The 27,959-nt window shown below is 61.5% G+C and overlaps 1 protein-coding gene across 1 annotated transcript; it reads right to left on the reverse strand.

Annotated features, from left to right (window-relative positions):
- Nucleotides 1-1,526: 1,526 nt before the first annotated feature.
- Nucleotides 1,527-22,527, reverse strand: DNMT3B (DNA methyltransferase 3 beta). Its single transcript, XM_072879069.1, has 21 exons — nucleotides 22,459-22,527; nucleotides 21,486-21,602; nucleotides 20,706-21,000; nucleotides 16,550-16,694; nucleotides 15,684-15,790; nucleotides 14,246-14,398; nucleotides 13,593-13,784; nucleotides 11,825-11,983; nucleotides 10,955-11,062; nucleotides 9,744-9,885; nucleotides 9,219-9,347; nucleotides 8,729-8,773; nucleotides 8,318-8,397; nucleotides 7,906-8,018; nucleotides 7,343-7,526; nucleotides 7,002-7,086; nucleotides 6,211-6,356; nucleotides 5,964-6,054; nucleotides 5,550-5,698; nucleotides 4,812-4,897; nucleotides 1,527-2,003 (listed from the first exon to the last, which is right to left on the reverse strand). Exons 3-21 carry the CDS (start codon nucleotides 20,808-20,810, stop codon nucleotides 1,862-1,864), a joined length of 2,361 nt encoding a protein of 786 aa, XP_072735170.1. The 5' UTR covers nucleotides 20,811-21,000; nucleotides 21,486-21,602; nucleotides 22,459-22,527; the 3' UTR covers nucleotides 1,527-1,861.
- Nucleotides 22,528-27,959: the final 5,432 nt, after the last annotated feature.

Consider the following 27,959-nt stretch of genomic DNA (forward strand, 5'->3'; position numbering starts at 1 on the left):
CCACTGATGCTGTACAACACCTCGTGAGACAGCCTGGCATCGAGTGAAGGGTTGGCCCAACACAAAACCACAGTTTGCACGTGCCTAATTTTGAGAAGGCACCCAAGGACTCTGCCAGAGCCAGGTGACAGTTTGTAGTGAACAGCAGAGGTAGGAGAGGACAGGGGGACCGAGGGGGGAACGTCACGAGTTGTTTCAGTGCATTGAAATGTGCATTGGAGTTAAAAGTCCCCAGCAGACGCCAGCTGGGACAGCAGCCCCGCAGCTACGGAAAACCTGGGGGAGACGGAGGGGGTCGGCTGCGCAGGCACCCGCATCTCCCCGGACGCTGGCCATAGGAACAGCACGCCCAGGACATCACGGACAGCGAGATAATCACTCCGGCAAAGTTAGGGAGTGGAGGAGGGCAATCAGAAGTGAGCACGCAGCGGCCGTGGGAGCTCCCGGTTTGGGGGTATGGCCCCGGGAGCCCCCCAGAGCACTGCCGGGCCGGGGCTGGGCACGTAACAAGCACCAGCAGCATCCCACCTCCGTGCACGAAGTCATGCACGGGGAGATGGGCATGCAAGGAAGGAGAGGTACAGCCCCTGTCTGCGGACCCCCAGGCCCTGCCCCTGCCCCGGCACACACCCCCCGCCCCAGCGGCAGTGCCTGCAGCGGGGGGACACGCACAGCCCCCGGCCGCAGCAGCCTTCCCGCCTCGCTGCCGCCGCGGGGTCAGCTCCCCCTGCCCACGGAGCAGGATGGGCGCGGGGTGAGGCCAGTGCTGCGCTCCTGGACCCTACAGCCCCGCGGCCCTGCTGGGGCTGGGTGGGATTTTCCCTGCAAGGAACCCCCTGCGCCACAGCTAACGCACTGCCAATACTGCTCGGGTTCGTGACATCGTACATGACGTTTTAGGGGGCTGTATTTTGAAGACGACGTTGACCACTACGCTATCCTTCCTGCCGATGCACCACATTCATTTGGGAAATGAATGCTCAGAGAACATTTTCCTTTATGGACACCGGAGCCCAAATCCTCCGTGCTCCGATTACTGTGTAAGCTTTCAAACCGCTCAGCAGGATTTTAAAACGTAACTAAAAGTTTTAGATGCTTTAAAAAGGAAGTAGTGAATATTTGTAAACTACAGCCAAACATATAAAACAATATTTCTTTAGTTCTAGCTAAAAAAGTAATTCTATCACCTCACAGTTCAGTTTCAGCTACATTCAGGTCTAGGAATCTCCACATTCTTATGTAATGCCTTAAAGCAGCAATAGACATTAAACAACAAAATTAAAATTCATCAAAAAAGTCTTAAAAATAAAAATAAAAAAGATTTGGTTTCTGTATCCTGCATGTTCAGTGTATGTAACCTGACCAGGGTCCCTTACACCTGCTGCTACAGTTTGGGGATTTTTGGCAGTTGCTTCAAGAGAGGTTTTGTTTGTTTAGGAAAAGCAATAATTCACTATAGTTCAAGTTTGTCTGCAGCACCCCGGCAGCTGCCTCCACACTTACTGCTCAGCAAGTTGTGACTTTCCAGCTCTAGGCTAAAACGGAATATTTAATGCTCTGGAGGAGACTTCTCATCTCATCAGTCATGCACAGAGCTTCCTGCGCTGGGTAATTAAAGCTCTTTTGTCCATCATTTTCTACGTATCACTGCCGTTAGTCCCTTTAAAGAAAAGTTACCCTGCCAGGTTCTTTGGTTAAAGACATTTCCTCAGCTCTCCCTGCGGGGCCAGGCTGCCTTCCCGCAGCACGTGGCCAGGGAGGGATGGTGCCGTGGCAGAGTCCGGCGGCTGTGCCCGTCCCTCTCCCGCCACGGCAGCGGAGCTGTGCATCTTTACCAGAGAGACGAGGGAGGCTCGGCTTGCTATTCACAGGCAAAGTAATCCTTGAGCGGGGAAAAGAGGTGCCGGATGACGGGGACACTCCACGATCTCCCCAGCAGCTTCTGGCGAGCCCCGCGGCCGATGTTGGAGACGTCCGTGTAGTGGAGGGGGAAGCCGAAGATCCTGCGGAGCAGAGGCAGAAGAGGGGGGGTGAGGCTTGGCAGCTGCCCCGCTCCCCTGGCACCCGCGGCCAGGACACGGCGTCCCTCTGCCCCATCCCCACGTCCAGCCCGCAGCTCCTTCGAGCCCCAGCCCATTTTACAGTCTCGCTCGGCAGAAGCTTTTCGCTGCTAACAGCCAGCGCTCCGCTCCCCGCCAGCTCTCCGATTTTCTCGCCTAGAGCAGCAGTAAACACGTATCGTTTTCCACCCGAAGCCCTGAGAGCTTTTGGCAAAGGCAACACAGTTGTTCCTGCTCTGCCCAGAGCCAGCAGCAGACTCGCCCCAGGGCAGCAGCAGGAATGACAGAGGGGAGCCCACATCTCCTACCGCCCCGCTCCTGCGGACGCAGGTAGCCTGACAAATCATCCTGCGCCTATCTGTGCAAGCTTATCTGCCCCATACGACTTAACCCACGTGCGGACAGGGACCAAGTGCCCAGAGCCAGCTGTGGATTCGGGATGCAACCCATCCAGCGGAGTCAAGCCAGGAATGAAGGAGCGCCGCGCTGCACCTGCTGCCCCGCAGAAATCTATACGTGGGAAGTATGTGCACGTGCCTCGCACCCCGGACATGCCTGCGGGCAGAGAACGGCGAGCTGCCCCGGCTCCGGGGGCTCACAGCACCAATGCATTTACAGACACTGAGGGCAGCCAAAATTAACCACCAGCAATGCTAAAATTTTCTATTCCGGCTCTGGAGTCCACTAAGCTGCTAAGTTGCACTGATATACACTGTACAGAAACAGTGGTGCCCCTGGGCGAGCCGAAAGATGGACAAGAGATGCTGATGTACACCCTGGTAAGTTGACAGGACAGCAGCAGCCCTGGGCGGTCACTATCATCTCAGGTTCTGCGTCTTACAGAAATGAAGAGACAATTTCTCATAGCCAGGACGCAGTATGGGGCTCTTGTCTTACCAAAGCGCCCGGACGTGTAGCCTGCCAGGTGAAACACAGCAAGTGTGCAGTGCTTTCCTGCGGCATACAGTGATGTGTTCATCCCCCCGATGGCCTGTCCTACAGCCACCACAGCTTTCCTACCAAAATACCAGTCACCTCCGCAGATTGCCTGCCTCAAAGGCTGGAGCAGAAGTGTCAAGTACCGGAGCATCGCTGCTCCAGGCAGTTGTCGGAGGGAGCAGAAGCGCTGCTGTCCCATGAGCTGCAGCAGGGTCCCACCGCCACCTCCACCAGCACACCCAGCAGCCGATGCCCCTGGGAACACACCCCAGCAGAGTTCCGATCTCCCAGTTAAAGGGAGATGCTGGCAGGGATTAGGATCCCGGCATGCTGGCTCCGTTTTAAAATTGGATTAGGAAAATAAAAGAAAAGGCAAAACAGAAGAGCCACCAATAATCTCTCAGCCAAGAATAAGCACTACCACTGAATACTGGGGAGTAAAAAGCAAACACTAAATATCTAAAGACAATAGAAAATTCCTCCTCCCAGCTCTGCGTGTCAGGTCCTCATGCAGCCTCTCCGGCTTGGCCGAGGTCAATAGATCACTCTCCAAGTACCCACCAAGTTGTTAGAGGCCGTTTGCCATAAACTCACAGCTCCTGCCCGCTCCAGCGCATGCCAGACCAGAGCAGCTCCTCCCAGGGCAGGCGCAGGAGCCCTTTTCCCCGGGGCAGCTCCCTTCCCGAGCCACCCAGAGAGGCAATAAGCTTCAGGAGTCTCCCACGGGAAGGGCACTCTGCTCCCCAGCACGGTCAGAGCCCTGTACAGCCTGAACAGTATCGCCGTCCTCGCTCGTTAGCCGCTCCTAACGGGGCTGGGCAGTGCCGACCCACTTTCCCCAGTGCCCTCGGTAGCTCTTTGAGGTAGCTCTTTCGGAGGAACCCTGTGCCCATGCCACCCCGCCTGCCCCTGCTCAGCAAGGCACCTCTGCAGGCACGGCCCCGGGCTGTTTCATGGAGATAGCTCTGAGTCACTGCTGGGCGCTTGCCATTTCAAGTGCCATTTAAACGGCATGACACGACAAAGGCTCGGTAATTGCCATTTCACTTTCAAATCCCTACATGCCTCTAGCTCAGCTTTAGTTTTAGCTCCAACAAATACCGGCAATTTAAATATAAACAAGCAAAAATATTTAAAACCAGTCTGTGTTTATTGGCTGAGGCTTTGGCTGTGCGAAAACTCCAGTTTTTGTTGCTAGAAGTATTTGGGGTGCAGGACTGCTAGTAATTGGATTTTACTCTACTGCAAGTCCTTCTGTTGTGTTTTGCCGTGAATTTGGGGTGCTGCGAGGTGTGAACAAAGTTTGGAGGAGCGCAGTCGTGCTTTGCCGCAGCAGCCGCCTGCCATAGCGTGAGCTTCCCCGCGCCGCTGCACTGGGCTGAGCGGCCCCGGCCAAGGCGGCTGCTCGGGTTCATCTCCGGCAAACCCCTGCACGGCACTGACCGGGGCACAGGGCTGCCATACGGCACCCCCACATCAGCCTGGGTCTTAAAGAAAGGCTGGCGCACACGTGTATCCCCAAGCTAGGCACACCGTGCAGCATCCTGCACAAGCCCTATCACTCTTCCCTCCAGAGGCTTCAGGTCGGGGGGCAGAGGACGCTGCTACACTTTTCGCACAGTCTCATCGTTGCTCATTGACAAGCACATTATCACGTGCACATCACCACAGGGAACCTGCACCGTGTGGGAGCTGCAGCTCTTCGGCTCCCAGGAGCTGGGCTTAGGGCCAAGGGGGAAAGAACCACCACACAAGCACCACGAAACAAAACAAAACTACAGCGAGAGATTCAAAACAACAGCGAACGATTACCTGTTCATCCCCGGAAGGTTGCCCCAGAAATAGCGTGCTCGGTGGGTAGCTGATATCTTGATAGCATCAATCATAACTGGGTTACACTGCAGGCCACGAGAGGGGAAAAAATAAAAGTTAGAGGAGGTGTGGGCTCAGCCCTCTCCTGCATGGGAAGCCCTTCTCCACTGCACTGCGGGGACTTAAAAGTCTTCAGCAAATCCTCCTAAGGACATAGCCCCAACAAACCCTCGTTCCACACCAGCGCACGGTTCGGTCGGCCACATGGGCTCCCACGCCATAGCCATGGCCAGCAGTTGATGAAAATCACATCATGCTTCAGTGCCGATTTCTCTGGGTCAGGATCAGAACCGTCGGCCTCCGATGGGGCTTTTACACATGTGGGTTCCTGCTGACCCACAGCCCGTCTTGGCTAGCACAGAGTTAAAAATCCTTTCCAGTCCCTGACCTCCCTCTCCCTAGAAATGACAGGCATTGCTCTCAACAGATGCTTTCTGCAAGGCTGGCAAAAACCTTCCCCCAGAGAACTAGTGCTCAGGGTTAACCTGCTGAAAGCCAGAGAGGATCCAGAGCCAAGACTAAAAAGGCGAGTCCTGGCGCGTGCATCAGGCAGGGGGTTTTCCAGCATCGGGGCCATACGAAACCACAGCCAAACCCTCACAGCCTCGGCACACCTTGCACAGCCCAGCAAGCGTCTCCCGCTCCGACGCCTTTCCCGAAGCCAGCAGCAGTCCCTACCTCCAGAAACCGAGAAATGTCCCTCTTGTCGTTGACCCTCATGGCCACCACGTTCTCGAACATCCAGAAGAAAGGGCGCTCCTCTCCCGCCTTGGGACGGGCGTAGTTGAGCAGGTGGTAAAATTCGAAGAACAGCCTCCCAGTTCCTTCTACAAGGGAGAAAGCCGGAGCGGCAGGTTGGGACCAGCTGTGGCACGGGTGGCACAGGTCCGGGGGGCCTGGCTGCCCTCCCCACCGCATCTTGCATGGAGACAGCCTGTGCTTTGCAGGTGCCACCCCACGGTTTGTAGCTCAGAGGGGAACCGCCACCACCACGCAGACTGGGGCTGAACCACTTCCCTGGACTTTAAGGTGGCTCTGCACCCCAGGAACACCCTGGGGGTACCCAGCCCTGCAGAGGCAAAGCAGCCTTACCATACAGCCCCTTCCTGGCCGGGTTGACAAGGGAGAGGTCGTTACAGGGGCTTCCACCGATCACCAGGTCAAATGGACCCCACTCCTCGATCTAGAGCGAACAGACAGACCCAGTTAGGAGACACCACGCAAGCGGGTCTCTCCTCCCCGGCAGGGCAGGGGGCAAGCCCGTCCCAGGGCTGGTGGGGTGAGACCCAGGCGGCCGTGGTGCCACGTTCCCCAGCCCTCCCGCAGAAGCGGTGCTCACATTTCTCTTGGTTATGTTCCTGACATCATGCACGTAGGTGATGTTGCCCTCATGCCGCATGGTGCCCACAGCAATGGGGTCTTCACAGATCTCTGAGGCGATGTACTTCTCCACTTGGATGCCCAAGTCCTTCAGCACCAGGTACCCTGCCAAGGGACAGAGGTCTGAGGTTGCACTGCTCTCTTTAGTCTCCCAGTCTCCTTCGTCAGCACAGAAGCTCGATGTGGCCACTCTTGCATGTCCTAGGTGGGTGCAGTCACACAGGACTTCTGGATGAGCAAACTATTTTTTGGACCCGTTCCTCCAGGCAGGTTTGCTCCCAGAAAGCAGAACTCCAGAGTTGAGTGAACTGAGTCAAACCAGTTGCCCTGAGGCACTTCTTCACCAGAGGCCAGGTTACCAGCACTCCCACAGCTCTTGCTTCCCAGTGAAACCAGCCACCCGAGATGGCACTCGGCGCAGCAGGAACCTCTGTGAGCATAATTCCCATGCCCTCCTCCATCCCTCCATCCCTCCCTCCTGTCCAGCAGGAAGGGGAGCCCCTGCCCTCAACCCTTTCTGATGGGGATCCCCCCCTGCCCTCAACCCTTTTTGATGGGGATCCCCCCCTGCCCTCAACCCTTTCTGATGGGGATCCCCCCCTGCCCTCAACCCTTTCTGATGGGGATCCCCCTGCCCCTCATCCCCTTCTCCCCACCAAGCTTTCAGAGACAGGTTTGAGGCTATGAAACTCTTCATCCCTGACACCCAGTGCTGCGAGCCGCCAGGACGGTGCTCTTCCAGTGCCTCACCTGTTGCTATGCCATCAAATAAAGAGAGCACTCGAATAGGTTTCCTCTTCGCTGGTGGGACCGTTGGGTAGATTTTGGGTGCAGCCTGCAATGAAAGGACAGCAATGAAGCCCCAGCTCCGGGCAGTGCTGCAATGCTCTATGAGGCCAAACCTTGGCTCTACAGGCATCACCTCCACCCTCAGGGGAGCATCTGCGGGGCCAAGAGCCCAGCATCCTTGGAGAGGGTGGATGAGCAAGACCAAGGCAGAGGACTGAGGAATTTGGAGCTGTTCACCCTGCCCTCTGCAGCCCTCTCCTCCAAAGCCCAGTGCGCTGGGCTCGCCAGCCCGCAGCCCTTACATATTCCTGTCCCTTGTCGCTGGTGAAGAAGTCCTGCAGGCGGGTGTTCCAGTCCTGCCGGCGCTGCAGCACCCCGTAGCTCCTCTGGGGCTGGCACATGTAGCAGTTCCAGGGCTCCTGCTCTTTTGCCTTGGCCGACGTCCCTCGCCCCACCAGCACCTCCAGACACTCCACACAGAAGCACCTGCCCAAACCACAACAGCTCGTGCCCGTTCCAGAAACCCCTCTGGGTTACCCCAGCCTCTCCTGGAGTCTCCCCTGCCATGCACCGGAGCCCCCACCCTGTTTCGCAGGATGTTTTTCCAGGCAGTACCCCGGTTTTTAGGGCTGCTAACACAAGCTGGTGACCCAGGCATGGGTAAAGCTCCTGCCATCCTCCCCGGGGCTTACTGAGGTGCAGAGTGGCTCAGCGGGGACGGGTAGGCTGTGCTGGGATGTGCTGTGTGGCAGCCAGCTGGGCACCAGCACAGTGACCCTGCTTCCCTGCGGCTCCCCAGCAGCTCCCCAGGACCAATGCTGGGAGCTGAGCCCAAGGAGCAGAGACAGGGATGCGCGGGACCCACCTGCAGCAGCTGGCGTTGCTGCAGAGCAGCAGCTCCTTGCCTTCGCAGCAGACGGTGCAGTAGGACTGGTAGCCGTCTTCGTCGTACATGTAGAAGAGCTCCAGGAATCTATCCTAGCAAAAGGACAGCCGGGAGGAGAGAAGGACAGAGGATCAGGATCCGTGCTGAGCGCGTGAACAGAGAACGCAGCTTCGCTCTGTCCTGGTGCACGGTGAGAGCTCGGAGATGCACATCCTCGGTGCTTCAAGCGGAGAGAACACGCCAAGGGACAGCCCCAAGGTGGATAAGGCATGGCCAGGATCTGGCACAGTCACCCCTCCTGTCCCAACAGCGCTGGCTGCAGCGGGGCTGGACTCTGCACCCCATCCTTCAGCCCCAGCCTCCCGCTCAGCCCCGGCACGGCAGCACTTACCCTGCACGTCTGGCAGAGGCCTCCCTCGAACAGCGGGTGGAAGGTGGCCGGGTTTCTCCTCCCGCAGGACAAACAGCTGTCTGCGTGACAGAGAGAGCTCCGCTCACCCTGGGGCAGGGAGCCCCGTGCAGGAGAGCAGACCCCGCGCCTCCACCCCACCGCAGGCTGCAGAGGCTGGAGCCCCTCGTCTGAACCGGTGCGGGTCCAGACGCAGCCGTGGCTCCCCGGGGCAGGCCCCGAGGGGAGGATCTGCACAGCAGTCTGTGGGGGCGAGCAGCCTGCAGGCACAGCGCTTTCCCCCTCTCTACACGGTGCAGTTAAAAAGGGACCCACGATCTTTGCCTCGTGCTGCCTGCAAGCACCTGCATCAGCCCCACATCTTTTCCCAAGAGAGATATGGCAATCGATTACCTTCGAGACTCCCACTGTTGTTCGTAACTTCGGAAACCATTTGCTCTTTATAAAATTAAAAAAAAAAAAATTTATCATTACTTATGTAACAAACTTTAAATGCACTCTACTTACAGATGCCTTATTTCTTGCATTAAAACTGCTACAGTTTTGCTGAGCGTTGCACAGAGAAGGCAAGCCATAGGCACGTTAGAAATTTTGGTTCAAAACCCAGGTCCTTTCACTGCTAGAGCTCAAAGTAGCAACACACAGATCATTTCCAAGCTGAGCAATTAATGGAGCCCAGCTTGTGGCACCACGTCTTGCAGCCGGGTTTGCTGGTGTCTTGTAAGGCACAAGCGAGCAACATGAGACCACAAAAGCTTTTGCCTTTGGAAACCAAGCTCGTGGCCCCCGGAAAGAACCGAGCCCTTTCCCAAAGAGGTTTCCCGGTGCTTTTCAGGATGCGCAGCCCAGGCCATGCCGCTCCCCAGCTCTCTCTGCCGGTTACCTCGGGTCTGGTCCTCTTCCACTCGCTGCTCCTTGCTGTTGTTGCAGGGGTTGGTCTTCAGCCTCTTGGTGGGGGGACACTGCTCGAGGGACAGCACCTCCTCCGTCCCGTTCCTCAGGGCCCCATTCTCTGCAAGGGAAAGGTGGCTCCCTGGGGACGAGCCTCCGGCCCCAGGAGCTCCCCAGGGCACTGGGGGACATCTCCTGCCGAGCCTTGCCAGGCCTCCCCCAGCCAAAACCAGAGCCCTTCCTGACCACCCGGGCTCCCCACGCATGGCTCGAGGCTCAGCCAGGCCACTGACTTCCAGGAGCAATGGCCCTGAGGGTGCTTTACTCTGGCTGTTGGCAATGCTGCGGTGGGGGACCCCAGTGAGGAGCGAGGAGCCCCAGGGCCACCTCGGGACTGGGCCAGCACGGTCGCGGCAGACAGAGGGCGAGCAGGCTCAGCCAGGGCCAACCCCGGCGGCTGGGCGCCGGCGGCTGCTGCCCTCACCAGCCCCGTGCCCAGCTCATGCCACCACCTCACCTGACGCTTTGGGCGGTCGCAGCCCCTTGAGGCCCAAGGGTTTGAAGCCGGTGAGCGCCCAGTCGATCATGGGCTTCAGCTGCTCCTCCAGGGACTCCCCGGGGGTGGCTGCAAACGTCTTCCCCGACCGGCTCCGGGCAACCTGCCGAGAGGAGGGATGGCGTGGGCCACGGTGACTGGCGCTGGTCCCCAGCCAGAGAGCAGCCTGGCTGCAGCGTGCGTGGCCCACATGCCTGCCGGGGCCGTGGTCCCAGGCCCCCACCACGCACACACGTGCGCAGGGCTCGGCGTCCCCGGCACAGCGGCAGCTGCCGGATTCCTGCGCTGGGCGTGCCCTCGGCCGGCTCCTGTGCCTCCCCTCCCTGCAAGGAGCGGGTCTGTCCTCCGCCAGCCCCAGCCTAGCCAGGAGCAGGGACAGCCCAGCCCCAGCTCTCACCCAGACTCTGCTCCCTGGCAAGCAACGGGAAGCAAAGAAGAGGCAGAAGAGGTGCCTGCGGGTTTGCAGCAGCGTAACCCGGAGCGGGATGCATCCCCTGGATGGGATCAGACCCACGGGGCCCTCAGTGCCAGCCCCGACTGCAAAGGGCATCCGGCACCAGCCCAGGACACCTCCTGCCAGTGTGCCGCTGCCTTGCAACCGCGATGCTGCCACGCATCAGAGCCCCGAGGGAGCCCGGCCCCAGGGGCTTCCGGAGCACGGAGACCCTGGAGCAGCAGCGGTTACTCCTGAATCCCCCCTGGATAAGCCGAGTTTGGCCCCATGGCTGCACTTGGAAATAGTCCCAGCAGAGAAAGGAGGGTTTTCCTACAGACCTCTGTCCGCATCGCCCCAGCAGATGGGGGAAATGATTAATTCTGGACGGTGGCAGGAGCTCCCTCACTGATCGCTCTCAAGGTGATTCGCAGGCATTATCCAGAACCACCCCCAGATGCAAAGCAGAGCAACGTACGGGGGCAGAGCCGGGAAGCCCCAACCCCAACCACCTCCCCGCACACTGCCCGAGCTCTGCAGGCGCCGGGGCTGAGCAGACGCCCAGCTTCCTGGCTGGGGCATCTCTTCCTGCCCCAGCAAAGCGTCTCCTTCGCTGGCTCAGCTGCGTCAGCCACCCCGAGCACAGCCCGTCTCTCCCTGCATCCCACTGCCCCCCACAGAGCCCGGCCGCTTCACTTGGCACCTCGTCCATCCAACCCCAGCTCTACTCCGCAGTTACCTCCAGGGCATGGTATATGGCTCGTCGGTAGGAGACCAGCTTATTAAACGTGGAAGAATTGAAATGCTGCCTGAAGGCCATCAGTCCCACCAGCTTGTCTGCAGAAACCTGGGGGAGAGCGACAAAGCTTACCAGCGGGCACAGGCATGCCTCGCTTCAGCCGTGTCCCCCACGGCACCGTGCCCCCCGTGCCACAGACCCGGCCCTGCAGCCCAGCGGTTCCCAGCACGGCTCTCACACCGCAGCCGAGGGCGCTGGGCCGTGGCCGTGCCGCACTGCCGGGGCTTTGTCTGGACTGTGCAGCCACGTGAGGAAGCCCAGCATCGGCTTTGCAGAGGGCGACAAGCGGCAGAGGGAGGAGAGCAGAGGCAGCGGCATCGCACTTAGCGACTCGGATGGGTGTTTTGCACCCTCTGCTGGCACCGCACCTCTGCCAGCACAGCCGGCGTGGCACGGGCACCCAGCACAGCTCTTCCCTCCCTCCTGCCTGCAGCCCCGGGGAGGTGCAGGACGGCCGAGGGGTGACAGGGCTCCAGGAGGGCATCTCTCACCCCGCAGGGAGCGACCGGGGCAGCCCTAGAGACCAGGGCTTGGACAGAACCCTGCGAAGGGGCCGGGCAGACATCCCCGTTGCTGGACCCTGCCACCAACCTGCGGTGGCCCGTCATTAGTTACAGACACTAGAGCCACGAGAGCATGCCAGAGCCCGACCACGCTAAACCCCGGGGTCCCTGCCCGGGGAGGCTGCAGCTCGGCGCACGCACACCCCAGAGGCAGCCCCAGGAACGGGACAGATGGCAGAAATGTGCAAGGGAGGGGACTTCAGCCTGGGCGAAGCCGGGAGCAGGCAGGGGCAGGCAGCAGGCTTACCTCAGAGAACTTCCCGTCTCCGAACCACTGCACCCACCGCATGCCTGAGACAGCCTGGCGCTTGGCCGTGGCTCTGTAGGAGACGACGATCGCAGGCCACCAGGAGAAACCTTTGATCTTTCCCCAGACGAGCTCCCCAATTCCAAATTCCTTCCCATCCTGAAGGCAAAAGAGGACAACACAGATCAGCCAAAAGCACAAACTCCCCATTTTATCTGAGCAGCCGTGCAGGAGAGCCCTGGAGCGTGGGGAACGGCCACGGCGCACCCTGCAGAGCTGCTCCGCCACGTGTGAAACTCACTGGAGCGAAGTCACACGTGTGGACCTCTGTGTAATGATCTACAAAAGCTGCACCCCCCTCCCTCAAAAAAATGGCAGAGCCCATCCCTGGCAGCGCTGGCTCCCAGCCCTGCACCACGCAGGAGCTCGACGGGAAGCTCTGCACGTTGCCAGCCCCACGCCAAGCCCGGCGCCTGGCACACGCAGCGCAGTGCATGCTCCGTCCTGCACAGCCCTCCTGGCACCAGCACCCCGTGCATGCCCACTCCTGCCTGCCCTCCCGGGGTCTCTGCAAACACCGGGAAGCCTTTTCTTTTCCTGCCCTCACACAAACCAGCAGCTAGGAAGCTCGGGCTGTCACAGAAGGGCTGGCAGCAGCCCCGGTGATGGGAACGAGCAGGGCAGGCAGGCAACAGCTCCGGGGAGCGCAGACAGACTCTCCTGATCCCCTCGTCCACTGCAGCCAGGTTCGTCTGGGAGAATTTGGCTCACTGCATGCTGCTGCTGAGCCACGAGGCACGGCCCAGGCTGAGGGACGCGGGAAGCATGGCAGGGGATGCTACGTGTCCTGCCTGCGGCAGGGAGGACTTTGCACGAGGTTGCTTCCCGCGCTCCCCGAGCGGACGAGGTTGCTCTTTGGCACAGGGAAGCCCCCTTCACGGGGCTCACAGCTCGGCTCATCTCACTGCACCCCAGGGAGAGGGCACCCACCCTCCTCTTGTTCCCACAGGGGAGAGCAGGAAACTGGGCAGAGGAAAAACAGAGAGAAGAAAAAGAAGAGCTGGGAATTTTGGCGTGACCATGCCAAGGGCCTCCAACAGGCAGCCTGACGGGGGTCACGCCGGCGCGGTGCTGTGCCCAGGGAGGCACCTCGCGCAGGAGCAGAGTCACCTCCGCCTGCAGAGCCCTCCTTCCCAGCTTTGTTCTGCAATTAGGCACCTAATTATGCAGCAAGATGCAATTGCCCAATTCCTGCAAGTCTCGGGCCCTGCCCTGACGCCCGCAGGCACTGAATCACGCTCCTCTGCAGCTCCAGAAGCTTCATTCCTCTCCAGCATCCCCCGACAGAAACATTTTCTGCACACGCAACTGCCTGTCTCGGCGGGGCAGGGCACGGCCGTCGGCCCGGCGTGTGCTGCGCACGCGTCTCCCGAGGGCCCTTGGAGGCTTTGCAGCCCCACGCGCGGCACAGGCAGGGGCTCGGTGGGGCTGGTCCCCGCACGCCGCCCATCTGCAGCAGGGTGCCCTCGGAGCAGCACCGACCCCGCTGCCCTGCCACTGCCCGATGGATGGGGACAGCCCAGCACCATCACACCCCGGACGCACAGGGAAGGGCAGGCAGGGAAGAGGAGGCAGGAGAAGCAGCAGTGAGGTTTCCAGAGGGTCCCCTCGCCTGCAGGCTTGGGACAAGCCAGGAAGGTTCATCCTCGCCCTGCACCATCCCCGGCGCAGGATCTCAGTGCAGGAGCAGAGTTTGGCCCCTCCGTACCTGGTACTCCAGCGCCATCCCCATGTCTCTGCTCTCCGGCTCCTCGGCCCCCAGCTCAGCGGAGCCGTTCTGGCCCTCCTGGGAGCTGCTGCCAGAGAGCGTGCTGCTGCTCCGGGACGAGTCCCGGGAGTCCTCCTCCGTCAGGTCGATGGTGGTCATGGGGATGGATGCGGCCGGGCGCCGCTTGGAGCTCTGTGCGGCAGAGGGAGCAGAGCGTGAGTGCAGCAGGAAGGCAGTGAGAGGGGCAGGGGAGAGCAGAGACCTGCCCCACGTCACCCCCAGCCCCTCAGCCAGGGATCGGAGAGGGGGAGCCGGGGATCGGGGGCACCGCCGCAGCCAGGAACAGAGGGGAGGGCCCAGGACTGGGGCGTCTGAGGGAGAACTGCTCTGCTTTTACTTGCAAGACACATAGAAAACGGTGCACCACTTGCTCTCTTCCCTTTTCCTCTCCCCAGTTCACCCCAGCGTGTTCAAAGCACCCAGTTCATAGCAGGGGCAAGCAACGGCACACACACCCCCACTTCACAGGGGAAACTGAGGCACGGAGAGGCTGCAACCTGTCTGAAGCCACTTGGCCAGGGCACAGCAGAAGTGCAGGTCTCCGGAGCCCCAGGGGAGCCCCAGGGAAGCCCTGGCCCCACGCAGACCCTCACCCGCAGGGGAGTTGGCAGGTCCCTGAGAGTCTCCATGCTGTTTGTTTCCTTGATCTTCATCTCATGCCGGGTCTGCCCTGCCTGGAAGATGAGGCGGACGGGGGGCTTCTGCCTGAGGCTGCTCTCCCAACCGGCGCTGCCCCGGGGCCGCACCTGCAAGCAGAACAGAGAGGTCTCCAGAACACGGACACCTTCCCCACGCCAGCCGCATGCGGGGACAGGGACAGCTCGCGCTCCTCGGGGCTGGGCACCAGTGGCACCGGAGCCCTGGTGGGCTGGAGGCACGGCGGCAGCGGCAAGGAGGCAAGAGGAGCACAGAGAGCTGCGGGAGGCACCTCGGGCTGAGCCCCTTGGTGCGCCCGTGCGCTTCACAGCATCTCTGCTGGGCTGCACAGCCGTGCTCAGGAGCACCCATCGCTGCAGCCCCCAGCACCCTGCCCTGGGGCTGCAGCCCACCAGCAGCTGCTTACATCAACTTTTGTTTCCAGCTGTCATGTGCATCCTCGACTATACCCTCCTATACCCTCCCTCCTCGCAGCTACGGCCACAGCGGTGCGACCGAGAGCAGCGGGAGCCAGCAGCCGGGAGGACCGGCTGCCGGGAGAGCCACGGACCCCAGCAGAGCAGCCGTCCCAGGCACAGCACCCCGCTCACACAGGCGTGGGTGCTCTCACACAGGCGTGGGTGCGCTCCCTCCCACAGCCCGGCCCTGCAGAGGCACCCAGGGCAGCCTTTCCCCCGCGGTTTCAGCAGCCGCAGTTTACAAACAGTCTAACCCAGGCATGTTTCCTGCATCCGGCATAACAGAGTTTCAAAATGAAATGAGATTTTGCAAGTGAAGAGCCCCCGAACCCGACGTAGTGGGAAAGCAGAATTTTCACCCCAGTTGGATTTATGGCTCCTTCTTTTGTAAGCTGCCTCGTCACAGGCAGATCTCCAACCTTGGGGTTTTATTTCAAAGTCACAACAATAAAGCCAGCAGGCAAAAATGGTTCCAGACCCTGGAGGTTTGTCAACCTAGTCAACAAAAGGAGGGAGGGCAAAACTGGGATCCAGCCCCAAAGCAGCTAAAAGCAGGCCACCGTGAGAGTGGGAGACACGAGATGCTCCGGTCCATCAATACGGCCAGGACTTTTTAAAGAAAATATTAGCATAATAATTATTAAGACTGCTGCAACACATAGTTGGCATCGCTGCATCACACACCACACCCTCCTGCTGCTGCTGACATAATGTAAATCAGGAATTTAAAAATGAAAACAAATATCATGCTTGTAAATGAATATTGCATCTGCCATTGGACTGTTCCCCCGGCACCGAGCACGAGAGCCGCCCCGGAGGGGAACAGGCGAGGGTCCCGGGCACCCGCTGCCCCCCGCAGACAGCCCACAGGGCCCCCGGGCAGCACAGTCTCAGAGCAGCCTTGGTGAGCACTCACCTCCTGAGCCCCCGCGAGAGCAAGCGGCCAGGACAGGTCCTCCTTGGAGAGGTCTCCCTTGCTCACCCTCTTGTTCTTCAGGGACGGCAGCCCCAGACCCCCGGCATCTGTGCAGGGACAAGGCAGAGCAGCCTCAGGCTCCGCGAGCAGTCCTGGCCATGCCCCCGCACGCCTCCGCCCGTGACTGCTCCGAGCAGCAAGGCGTGATTTGAAGAGACCGAAACCTCATCTTGGAGAAATGTGGCCGAGAGCAGAAGACAAGCGGTGTCCCCGAGGCTCCCCATCACGGTACTGCTGATACCGGCAGTCCCAGATCACCCACCTGCCCCCAAAACTGGGAGGGACTCTAACAGCAAGCGTGGGGAGATGTACTTTTTCGTACTTTCTTATGTACTTTCTTATGTACTTTTTTGTTCCTGAAAGCTCAGAGGCATAAGGAAACCATATGCCTGCTATTCAGGGCTTGTCACCAGGTCATTTAAAGCAGGACCTCGTGAACCCAAGAGGTGGGATTTGGGGACCACGACCGGAGCATCCCAGGACCTGCGACGCAGCCCCTCGGGCCGGCAGCACTCCTCAGGCGGGTGGGAGCTCCCCGCCTCCCTCGCTCCCGGGGGGTTAAACCAGCAAGGGGCAGAGCCAGCATCCCAGCGTGGCAGCCGTTTCCACAACCGCTTCTGTCGCCATGGCCCGGACTTGCCGCCGGAAAGCAGAAACCCAGCAGAGTCACGGAGGGAGCCTGGCCACGGCCACGATGCTGCAGCCCCTGGCAAGCCCTCGGGACGACGGCTGGGAGATCCCTGGGCCCGTGCATCCCTGCGCATCCAGGGCACGGTGCATCCCGGGCATGGCGTGGCGAGACTCACCTGGAGCGCTGGGCTTCCCATTTGCCTCCAGAACAAGGGCGGGTGGGTCGTTAGCAGGATCGGTGCAGTCCCCGTTGATGAGGATCAGCTCTGCCCTGCAGTCCGCCTCATCCCGGCCGTGACTCTTGTCCTTTTTCATGGTCGCCTGTAGAAGCCAGAGTGGAAAGGAAATTTAGCTGTGTAGAAAGCCCCAGGGAAGGCAAAGCGGATGGCGTGAGCTCTTCAAGCCAGCCACAACCTCCCATGTCCCTAGCAGAGGGGTCTGACTGGAGATGCATCTGGAGTGGCACCGGGAGCTAACAGGCACCTGGACAAAACCTCCCCACAAACGCGGCAGCCCTGAAGATCCACCAGCTCCAGCGAACGGAGGCCCCAGATGCAACCCGCTTGTCCTTAGGGAAGCACCCGGGCTTTTCTCCAGGGCTGCGCTGGCCCGGCCCGGCCCCTGTCTGCCCCTGTATGCCCAGGCTGGCTCTGCCGGAGTGGTCCCGGCCACGGCTCGAGACCCTGTCCAGAGGGGAGCTGCACATCCCCTGGTCACCCTGCGGGAACCAGGGGACGCCCCACCCCCCCGGGCACCAGCCTCACTGTGCTCCGGCTGCCCAGCAAACCCAGCACACCCAGCAGCGGGTGGGCTGTTACAGCAGCAGTGGGACGCGGCAAACAGCTCACCATGGGGGGCAAAGTCCTGGCGCCTGCAGCGAGTTAAACTCCCCCAAAGGGAGAAAACTCCTCCTGCCCCCCGGCCTCGGCTCCCCCGCCCCGGGGCGAAGGGGCAGGGCAGGGGTCTGCGCCGGCAGGGCTCAGGCACCGCCACCCCCTGCCCCGGGGGCCAGGGGAAGCGAGTGCCGGCGGCCCCCCGCCCCAGGAGCTGCTGCTGCGCAGATAAAGCCCGGCCAGGCGTCCCCCCGGGAGAGGGGAGGCACGCCTCGCCTGCGCCCAGATGCCTCTGCCTTCCCTCGGGTGCCCTCCCTGGATCCTGTTTTCGGAAGTGGAAGCTCCCAGGCTCTCCCAGAGGTGCCCGGGACTACGCTAACGAAGCTGCCTCATTGCCGGGCTATGGATCTGTGCTGCAACTTGCCCCTTCGCCAGCAGTCATTTCAGGAGCACGTAACTCAGCTCAACGAGCTAAGGAGCAAGCAGGGCTTTACCCACCTAAGGCCCTGTTAGGAAGCAAAAGCAGTCCCGTCCCCCCCAGCCCCAAAGAGACCCCGGGCCCCGGCCCGGCCGCCCCCTCCCCAGCACTCTCGCTCAGCATCGCCTCCAACTGCTTCCCTAACAATTGAGATTTCTGCTTTGAGATCATCTGTCAGCACCCCTGACAAACAAAGACCAGTTGGGGTTTGATGTTTCGGATGCCGAGGGCAGCGTTAAAACCCTGGTAACATCCAAACACAAAGAAAAACAGGTGTCGGGCACCCACCTCCGCAGGCAGAGCCCCGGGTGCACGTCCGGCCTCCCCCCACAGACACATCTCCTCAACAAAGGGATGAGAAGGAGAGGAACGGCACCAGAGGGAGTCTAAAGCTGCGTAAACCCCTACAGCTGTGTGCAGAAATCCCACTGCTGCAGCACATCTGCTCCCAGACCCGGCGAACAATTCCTGGGAGCTGCCCAGACTCGCTGGGCTGCCCCTGGCCCGGGCGGCCGATCCCGCACGCCGGCCCCGCGCACGCCGGCCCCGGATGCTCTCGGATGCAGCAACACACCCCGGTGCAGCGCAGCCGGGTCAGCTCCTCCAGGGTCTGCTCCCCCTCCCCAGCCTGCGATGCCGCAGAACAGCAGCCATCATAGCCAGCGGTGATCCCGCCGCAAAAACCAGCAAACTTCACCAAAAAATAGTTAATCTCGCAAAAAATAGCGAATCTCACTCGGGAATCCATACAGCGAGGTGTGAGAGGATACACTGCTCTCTTAGCATGAGGGTGACCCAGAGGAGAGGCTGGGGACAGGGAGAAGGGGCAGCGTGAGGCTGTTAAGATCCAGGGAGGACCGGAGCAGCCATGGCCACTCCCAGCCCTCCGAAACATCTGCACCCTCAAAGCCCTGCCGGGACCTTCAGAGGACGTTTGCATTCGGTCCTTTGTCAGGAGCCTGTTTGGGAGCCTCAGACGGGAGCCTGAGCCCAGGAGGTTCAAACCTGCACCTCAAAATGGCTTTTCCTGTCTCAGCCCTGGGGGCTGCCCAGCGCCCGGCAGGGCCAGCCCGCGGCAGGCGATGGGGCGAGCGTGCCCCTGCCAGCCCTGCCAGCCCCGCGCTGGAGAGGGGACACAGCAGCCGGGTCTCTCGTCTCACCCCACGGGAAGGGCAGCCCTGGCAGCTGCTCTGCGGGATGTGCAGCCAGGACTGAGCACCCGATGTGCCAAGCTCAGCTTTGCCGAGTGCTCAGGGAACTCCGACATCATCTTTGTTCCAATTATAAAGTGGGAAAAAAGAGTTCACTTTGGAAGCAACTGCTCCCTGGCAGAGCTGGAGACCCCCACACCAGGGCTCTGCCAGTCCGCACGACCCGGCCGCAGGCACTGGCGTAAGCACAGGCATTTCGGGTCACCAGGTGCAGGCAGGGCCTGCAGCGTACGTGCAGGAGCAGGCAGTGCATACGCAGGAGCATACGTACTGCTTGCTCCGTGCACTTCTCCAGCTGCACCACCTGAGATCACTCAAGGACATCCCGTCGCCATCCTCTGATACGCAAGCAGGAAAGGGAACATCACACCACGACCCAAACAGCAGAGCCAGTTAAACTCTCGCTTTCCCAAAAACCTACACCGAGGCAGCGGGACTGCAGACCCCATCCCTTCTCCTATGGCTGCTGCCTTTTGCACCGAGCAATGAAGCCCCACGCTCGAAACCGTCCTGCCTGCCGAAGAGGGGCACCCGGCCCCCCGCCCCACCAACCGCCGAGGATCTCCGGCAGGAGCCACCCTCCTCGCAAGCCTCACCGCCTCCTGCTCGGGAGGAAGGCTCAGCCCTTTGTCCTCGCCTCCCCTCGCAGAAACGCACACCAACATGTGCACACAGGGCATTACAAAAATAATAAGAAACAGAGCACTCCCCTCGCATGTTCTGTCTCACGGGAGGAGGAGAGAAACAGCACCGCAGCGTCTGCGTCGCTTAATGCACTGCAAACATACAGGCATGCACTACAGCCATACGCTTCGTACGAGAACCCACGGAGAATAAAATAACACAGAATTCCGGCTCCGATGCTCAAAGCTCCCCAAGAGACTGGCGCAGCCCCGCCACTGCCTGGTGACCAGGACGTGCCCTGCAGCGATACCCCACCCGCTGACTCCGGATCCCGCCCTAGTTTTGCAATACCAGCTTCTTTAAGGTTTGCCAAACTGGTTAAAGACCATGCCACAAGATTAACTGCTTCGAGAGACTCCCGGCCCCCGCCCGGCCCAGCTCGCCGGCTGGCCCGAGTGGGCAGAGCGGCTGCGCTCACCTGCCAGGCGTCCCGGCCGGGCCGGGCCGGGCCTCCGGAGCCCGCTGCCCCCGGGCCGGGGCTAGCTGCTCCCCCAGCCTGGCTCGCCTGGTTTCAGTTTTCCTTCTTGAGAAAACAGAGCGGCCCTTATCAGGTGCGTTTCCCCAGTAGGTGGAGAGATTGCAGGGCAGACAGACGGACTTTGCCTCCAGACAGGGGCATGCATATCAAAAGGCTGGAGGGAAGCGTTTTACATGATGGCCGGGATGGCAGCCATCACCCAAGCCCTGTTTGAATAACAAAAAGACATAAAGGACCCCAATGGCCGGGGCTCGCTCCCTCCAGCCTGGCTCCTGCCAAGGGCTCTGGGCTATCGCGCACACGAATGGCCTTTAACTCTCCCCCAAACCGCACATTTCCCTCTAATCCCGGGAAGAAAAGAGTTGCTGGGTTGGCAGTTTAGTAAGAAAGGGAGCCCATTTGGGCAGGCAGGCTCGTTAAGACGGGCAGGCTCTCCCCTCCCCTGCCCGTTTCCTGTGCCTGGCCCCTCTCCGGCTCTCGCCGCGCTCCCGCGCTCCGGCACTTCCCTCCATTTTCCCCCCGTTTCCTCTCCTGCCCCGGCCCCGCTCCGCTCCCCGCCGGGCCCTGGGCGGCCACCCCCGGGCTCCGGCGCGTCGCCCGCTGCCTCTCAGCAAAGCTCGGTTGAAAGAAGAGAAACAAAAAACAAACCGGCCCCTCCTCTCCCAGTGAAGACCAGGCCTGAGAAGTCTCCTGGGCAGCCACCATCACAGCCAGCCGCTGCTCCAGCCGCTCTAGGCTCTTTACCATGCTCATCTCGCTCACGTCCCGCCGAGGGGAGCCACGCCGGCTCTCCCGAGCCCCCCCCCCCGGGACGTGCCCGGCGCGGAGCCGGCGCTGCCTGCGGGCAGGGCTGGGGGCCGCGGGGGCTCCGCCGTCGCGGTGCCGGGTCTCGCTCGGCGGCGGCAGGTCCTCCCTCGGGAGCGGCTACTGCTTCATCGTTCCCCTGCAGGAGAGGACAGAAAGCGATGACAATGACACCTCGCTGTCCCCATCTCCCCTCGCCTGGCCCCGCACAGCCGGGGCTCAAGCCTCCTCCAGCCCTCCCCGCGCCCGGGGGCTGGGTCGCCCTGGCTCATCGCCCCTCATTTCGTTAGAGATCAGGGAACTGGAGACAGAGGCGGAAAAGGCAAGTCCTGCTGCAGGGGCAGCACCTTTCAGCCCCCCTCGCCTCGTTCCTTCTCCGCCCCCCCCCCTTCCCAGGGATGTCGGTGCAGCATCAGAGAGAGCCCCAGGACCAGCGCTCGCCCCGGGCGTCCGCCCGCTGCTCCCCCCTCCCGCACTCCCGGGACCTGTGCCCCGCGTTGGGGCCACTCCGGAGTTCATTCCTCTTTCTCCGATGCTCTCCCTCCCCTGCCTCTCCCTCCACCGGAGCTTGTCCCCGGGCTCGGGAGGAGGAGGATGCCGGCAGAGCTCCCCCCGGGCCGGTACCTGCCGCCTGGGCCGGTGCCTGGCAGCGGAGCGCGCCCCGGCTCCGGCCGCCCCCTCCCCTCCGGCCCCAGCCCCGGGGACACTTCGCGCCCGAGGCGCCGGCCGGGAGCTGCTTTCCTGCGGACAGAGAAGAAGCGAGATGCACTGACAGATCCCTGCCCCAGGAACCGAAAACAAAGGTGTTCACCCCGGCAGCGCTGCCGCCGCATCCCGGGCTCCCGGAAGCCCTCCCCGTGCCCCCCGGCCTGGGGGCGGCGCTGCCCGGGGCCCGCCGAGCCACGGGCAGGGTGACCCCAGCCCTCCCCAAACCCTCCCCAGACCCTCCCCGCCCCGCAGCCATCACTCGCCGCTTCACCGACGGGAACCCGAGGCTCGGAGGGCTCGCCGTGCTCCCGCCGCCGCCCCGGGCTCTGCCCCTGCCCCGCCTCCCCTGCCCGTCCCGGCATGGCCGGGGCGCGGGGGGGTCCCCAGCCCCCGGCCCCTCCCCGCCGTGACAGCCCCGGGACGCGCCCCCGGGAGACGCGGCCGCGGCGCCTCCGCGGGAAACTCCGAAAGTTGCGACGGGAGCCGGAGGGGCGGGCGGGACCGGCGGGGCCGGGCGGGAGCCCTGCCCGGGGCGGCGGGCGCAGCGAGCCCCCCCCCAGCCCGCCCGGGGGGGCCGAGCGCCGGCAACAAGTGGCGGCGGGGCCCGCCGCCCCCTCCGCCCGCTGTCCCGAGCCCCCGGGGCGCAGCGCCGCGAGCCCCCGCGAACCGGGCGCGGGGCCGCCCGATCGGCCGGGGCCGGGGCGCTCCCGCGGCAGCCGCCGCCGCGCTCCGGTGCGCCCGGTGCCGCGCCCCCGCCCGCCCCATTGTCCCCCGCCGCCGCCGCGCACAACAAAGCCGCCCACGAGGATGCGCCGCGGCTCCGGCCCGGGCGGCCGCGGCCCCCGGTCCCCCGGTGCCCCCGGTGCCCGGGCCCCGGCCCCGCGCTCACCTGCGCCGCGGCGGGACGCGCCGTCCAGCGGGGCCGCGCCGCCGCTCGCCGCCGCCCGCGCCCCGGCCGGCCCCCGACAGCCCCGCGCTCCGGTTACATGGCGCTTTAACCCTGCCCGTGCTGGGCAGCCCCTCCTCCTCCTCCCCCGCCGCCGCCCCACGCCCGCCGCGCCGCACGGCGGGGGAGGGGAGGGGAGCGCGGGGTCCGCACCCGCCCGGCCCCCCGCGCCCCCGGGCCTGCGCCCCCCGGGGCTCCGCATCCCCCCACCGCGGCTCCGCACCCCCGCGCCCCTGTATCCCCCCCAGCCCCGCACTCCCCCAGTGCCCCGCACTCCCGCGGCCCGGCACCCCCGCGGGGGCTCCGCGTCCTCCGACCGCGGCTCCGCACGCCCGGCGCCCCGGTATCCCCCACTGCTCCGCATCGCCCAGTACCCCGCATCTCCCCGGTGCCCCGCACCCTCCCCGGGGCTCAGCATCCCTCTCCCGGGGCTCCTCAGCCCCCGATGTCTCGCATCCTCCCGGGGCTCCCCATCCCCCGGTGCCCGCCGGCGCCCCGGTGTGCGTCCGTGTGTCCGTCCCCCCGGTGCCCGGCGTCCCCCGGGGCTCGGGATCCCCCGCGGCTCGGTCCTCGGAGCCCCCACAGCTCAGCCCCCGCGGCAGCGGAGCCCCCCGGGGGAGAAGGGGCACCCCGGGGCCGGGCAGAGCCCTCGCCCGCCGGGCCACCCCTCTGCCCACCGGCTCCCCATCAGCGCTGTGCCCCGGGCAGCGCGGACAAAGCCGGGCAGGTTTTACAGTCGGTGTTTGTTTGTTTGTTCTTTGCCTTGGCCGTGCAGAGGCGAGACCCTTGCGAGGGCTGCGCTGGGGACGGGGAACCAGTCTGCGCCTCTCCTGCCCAAGACAAAGCATCCGGAGTCCACGTGGGGTATAATCTTCCCTGCTCACTTGCTATTACTTCTAGATGCAGCAGAAAACTATCTAACAGTAAGAAGAAGGAATACGATTATCCTGGTGTGATAGAAAGCAGCTTTCAAGGCCAAGAGGAAAAATGAGTGAGTTAGCCAAAGTACCTGCACCCTGCGGAAAGTGCCTGGACCAGCCCGCGGGCCTGTGCAGCAGGTTCCCCCAGACCACCCCCCGGCCCTGCAGAGCACGAGCATGAAAAATGTGGCTGCACGTGCAAAAAAAGCCGCGCAAGTGAACAAGAGAAGGGGCCGAGAAATCTGGTCTGGATAAGCCGTCAGCAACACTGGAGATTACAGTTCAAATAAACACACACCGCGTAAAACCAAAGCTAATCTGCTACTCTGTCGAGTAGATTAAAACCAAGCAAATCGATTTGACTCCTGTTTGTTTTCCCAAATTTGGGAAAGCAAAATGCTTTTGCGGGTTGTGCTCACGGGAGTTTCTAGGGCACTGTTAGGGTGGAATTAGCCCTTGCTCCAAGCATCCACGGGCTCCTCTCCCTTTCTACGGAAACCTTCCTGCCTCTGTTGGCCCCGCTGACCTGCCATCAATCTCCCGCCCGGCTGAAACGCCCTCTTTCTCTCTCTTCCCCTCAGTTATCATTTAATTCAGGAGAGCACGTCTGCGCACACTGTTTGTGAAAAAGGCCTGGTACCAAACAAAGCGGCAGATTATGAGCCGAACCCTGACCCTCTTCTCTGTCTCTGCTACACACAACCACAGAGAGATGCTGCAAGTTTATTCCTTAACAATCAAGAGAGTTTGTATGACATCTCCCGGGGAACAAAGGTACCTTTAAAGAGGATTTTATACTTAGGCTCCTGCCAGGCATTCCTGGTACCCTGCACCAGGCTCTCAGCCATCCCTGCTGAAGAAGGGCTTGCCGCTGGCAGCCTCTGCCAGGCAGGCACCAGAGCAGCCCCGCCACCGCTCCCCATCAGCCCCGAGGCTCTCCAGCATGGACAAGCAGTGGGACATGGCCCTGGGACAAAGCTCCTCCACTCCGTCACTGGAGCGGCTGCGAGAAGCCGGGAAGCGTGGCCCGGCACAGGCTTACATGAGCAGGAACAGGGGCTGGGGAGAGGCGGGGGGTCCCTCCCCACCCCTGGGCACAGGCTGCACGTTCCCTGCACACCGTGCCACAGCCACGTCCCTCCCCGTGTCGGAGTGGCTCTGCCATCAGCAGCACAGCTGGATTGCCCAACACTGCTGCAAAAACTCATTCCAGCAAGAAGAGCCATTTTCACACCTGGCTGGCCTCCCGTGGCCAGCGTTTCAAACCCACGGAGCCGGTGACCGACCAGCTGAGAGCGCCACGCTCTGTCACCATCACAACAGAGTCAGATGGGACTGGCAACATCCATTCACATCAGAAGTGAGTCCTCATCCCCATCTTCCACTGCGAATGCTTCCCGGTGACCATGCCAGCCCTTCCACACGTAACTCAGCACTCCCCACCCTGAATCCTCCTCCTCACCGAAGGCTGCTCATCTGTTGCCTTCCCTGCAGTGTCCCCAGGTCACGGCACCAGGCCCAGCTCCTCTCTGTCCACCTTATTCTCCCACACCAAATCTCTCCCTAAACTTCTCCTCCACCTCCCTGGCCAGGCAAACCAACACCGTTCCCTGCCCGGAGCTCTGCTCTGGCTCCGATCACCTGCTCTCTCTTGCTTTGCACCCAAGTGTTTGAGCCGGGACCTGCTCTCTCTTGCTTTGCACCCAAGTGTTCTGTGTTTCATAAGCAGCATGCCTGGAGGTCCTGAACAAATAAAGCAATTGAGCAAATACGTGTCATTACCTACAGCCTTCAGCAGCGCAACCGTGTCATCGCTGGATCTGTGGGTCCCAGATTCGCAGGCCCCAGTAAAGGCTACGTGTTTGTTTAGCCTTCTGGCAGGTAGGGAGAAGCACCAGCACCATTAAATCACCTCGGACAGTTGCGAGCTCCTCTAGCGACCGTGGGGCAGGGAGCAGGAGGAACCTTTCCTTTCGCTGAAGCCAGTGGCAACGCTCCTGCTGAGTTCAGGCTTTGGGGTTTCCTGTGTCGGTGTACGCACGGCACACACCACAGCAGCTCTTTCCCAGGCCGCAGTAACAACCATTTTCACTGCCTGGCATTCTTCACGGCAAGACCCCATCGGGGCACGTCCCATGGGATGTGTCCTCTCCTTCCACACACAGCTCCGTGGCCTGAGCCCTCGTCCCAGCCCCACGCTGACCGCCCACCTCTCCGCCAGCTCCGCTCCATCGCAGCTCCCAGTGACCAGCCGCTCCTCACCACCGCTCCCAGGAGAAGCTCTCCTGCCCCTGGCATCTCTCCCGAGCCCGGGGGAGAGCCGTGCTACCCAGCAGCGCAGTGGCAGGGCTCTGGCTACTGAGAGCAAGGACTGTCCCCGCTCTGCGAAAGCCTCATCCTGCTGCCACATGTGGGAATGCAGCCTCCAGCCTCCCCTACAGCTGGGCTGGCTTTTCCCATCTGGGGGGAATTGCTGTTTACACAGAGATAGGAAGTGTTATCCCTCCTACATGAAGTTTCTAGCCCTTCCTGTGGGCTAGCCAGGACCACATGATACAATCCACTAATAAAAATAAGGTTAAAAATAAGTGTCATCCGTGTAACCAGAACATATAGAAAGTCTGCAGCTACCAGCGTGTAAACTTCAAACGCGAAGGCACACAAAGAAAAATCTTCAATGCCTCTCTCACAAAGCTGGCCACAAAATCCTCTTTTTCCTAGAAAACAGGATACGCCTGCTACAGCCTAATCTGAAGTGACGAGGCCTCCCCAAACCGCCCTCCTAAGCATATATACTTTTATCAGGAGAAACACTGCTCCCGGGGGGCAGCTGCCAGCAGATCCCCTCCACTCCAGGTCCGGAGCCGCTCCTGCCCTCCCGGGTGAGGGGTTGCCATCCCTGCTCACGGGCCCGGGAGCCCCGGCTGAGGCAGGGCTTTGCCTGCGGTCACAAGGCAGTCCCAGAGCCCAGCAGCGGCGCTTCCAGCCCCGCCACAGCCTTCGCACGCCATGCTCGCAATCATTTACTCTTGTAGCAATGTTTGCTTAGGAGCAAACGCGCAGAGTGTGATGGGGGAGAGGAAGGGGCATTAAACTGCCGGAGAAACCAAAATCCTGGTCTCAAAGATCTCATTTGTATCAGCCTCCCCTGGGAACAGAACTAACCCCTCCGAAGTTTCAGCTGGGCAACCTCCATCACACCAGCCAGCCGGGAGGAGCTGCAGCATCCCTCAGCCCGGGAAGGGAGATCTCCTCCCGAGTCCACACCACAGCCCAGGGCAGACACTGCAGATGGGCAGAACACAGAGAGAGCGGGTGGGCTCAGCGCCAGCCAGGGTGAAAGGCATCTGGGTTTTACCCCCGGCTCCTTCACACGCTCTCAGCTTTTCCAGGCCTTTCTCAGGCCACAAGTGCAGGTAATACCCCCCGGCTTCAGGAAGGAGCCTCAAGGCTGACCTCGGACAGACCGTGAAGTGCTTTGAGAGCTTTGGATAGAAAGTGGCACCAGCAAACAGGGTGGTGGCACCCCGGGATTTGATCTCTTGGGAATATATGATAAGGAGCCTTCCCCAGGTAACACTCTCCAAGTGCTGAGGAAGCTTTTCAAGTTTGACAGGTGAAACGAAGCTGAAAAATGCATCTGAAGTAGGGCACGCTGATCCTCTGGCTCGTTTTGGAGTGCACCGTTTTTAATACCCGATTTCCCTGTGTGTGCACGTCCCGGGGCTTTTCGCTGCTGCTTTTACTCCAGTATTTGTGGTGAACAAGCCTGCATATCTGTACCCCCGAACTGCTGTTCTCAGCTTGTCCTCAGCTCTGATGAGCCCATCAGCATGAGAATGGCCTGGCAGGGGCACCCATGGGGCTGATGGCTGCCAGGGGACGCAGGCTGCTGCGCCTGGCAGGGCCAGCCCCGGGGGCTCTGCCCGGGGCGCTGGGGACCATCCTCCGCCTGGCACCCCTGGAACTAATCCAGACCATCACCCTGCACCCTTCTCTTCTGTTTGAGTAAATCCTTTTCAAAAGTGAGCGCTGGCAGAACCAAGCCTGGCTGCCAGCGCAGAACCGCCAGTGCCCTACCAGGGTTCGTGGCACTTGCATGCCACGCTGCAGCCAAACCAGCACCCCAGGAGGTGAGACTGCCGAATTTCCTGGTGATCGTTTGGACAGGATGTTAGGAACACGTACCTCAACTTCAACTCTTCTTCTTGGATCCTGTCACTCAACTTTCCCTAAGAATTTGGTTTGTTGCCTGGGAAATGGTTTAACGACGTTGGATTCTCCCTCCTGCCGTACCTCCTGCATGCTCACACAAGCACACACGCGTGCACCGAGACCATCCTTGACCAGTTCCTGAGGCATCACCCTAGAAAGACACAGGAAGTGAAGCTCAGTCCCAGGCGGCGCCTGCACGGCTAATCCCGGCGTACAAACCAGACGGAAAATTGCCTCTTGCCTTGTTTCAGTTTTTTAGCCACACAGTACAGGTGAATGAATTTTGGTGGTTATGAAAATGTGCAATAA

Source organism: Ciconia boyciana, chromosome 14 (assembly GCF_034638445.1).
Source record: "Ciconia boyciana chromosome 14, ASM3463844v1, whole genome shotgun sequence".
Lineage (NCBI taxonomy): Eukaryota > Metazoa > Chordata > Aves > Ciconiiformes > Ciconiidae > Ciconia > Ciconia boyciana.

Bases quoted from the DNA above. Each gene is read 5' to 3' on its own strand.
- DNMT3B (XM_072879069.1), bottom strand. From the start codon at position 20,810: ATGAGCATGGTAAAGAGCCTAGAGCGGCTGGAGCAGCGGCTGGCTGTG. The intron at 15,791-16,549 runs GTGAGTCTCGCC...GTCCCTGCACAG, and splicing joins TGGGAAGCCCAGCGCTCCAG to ATGCCGGGGGTCTGGGGCTG. The intron at 11,063-11,824 runs GTAAGCCTGCTG...GCTCTCCCCCAG, and splicing joins GAGACGGGAAGTTCTCTGAG to GTTTCTGCAGACAAGCTGGT.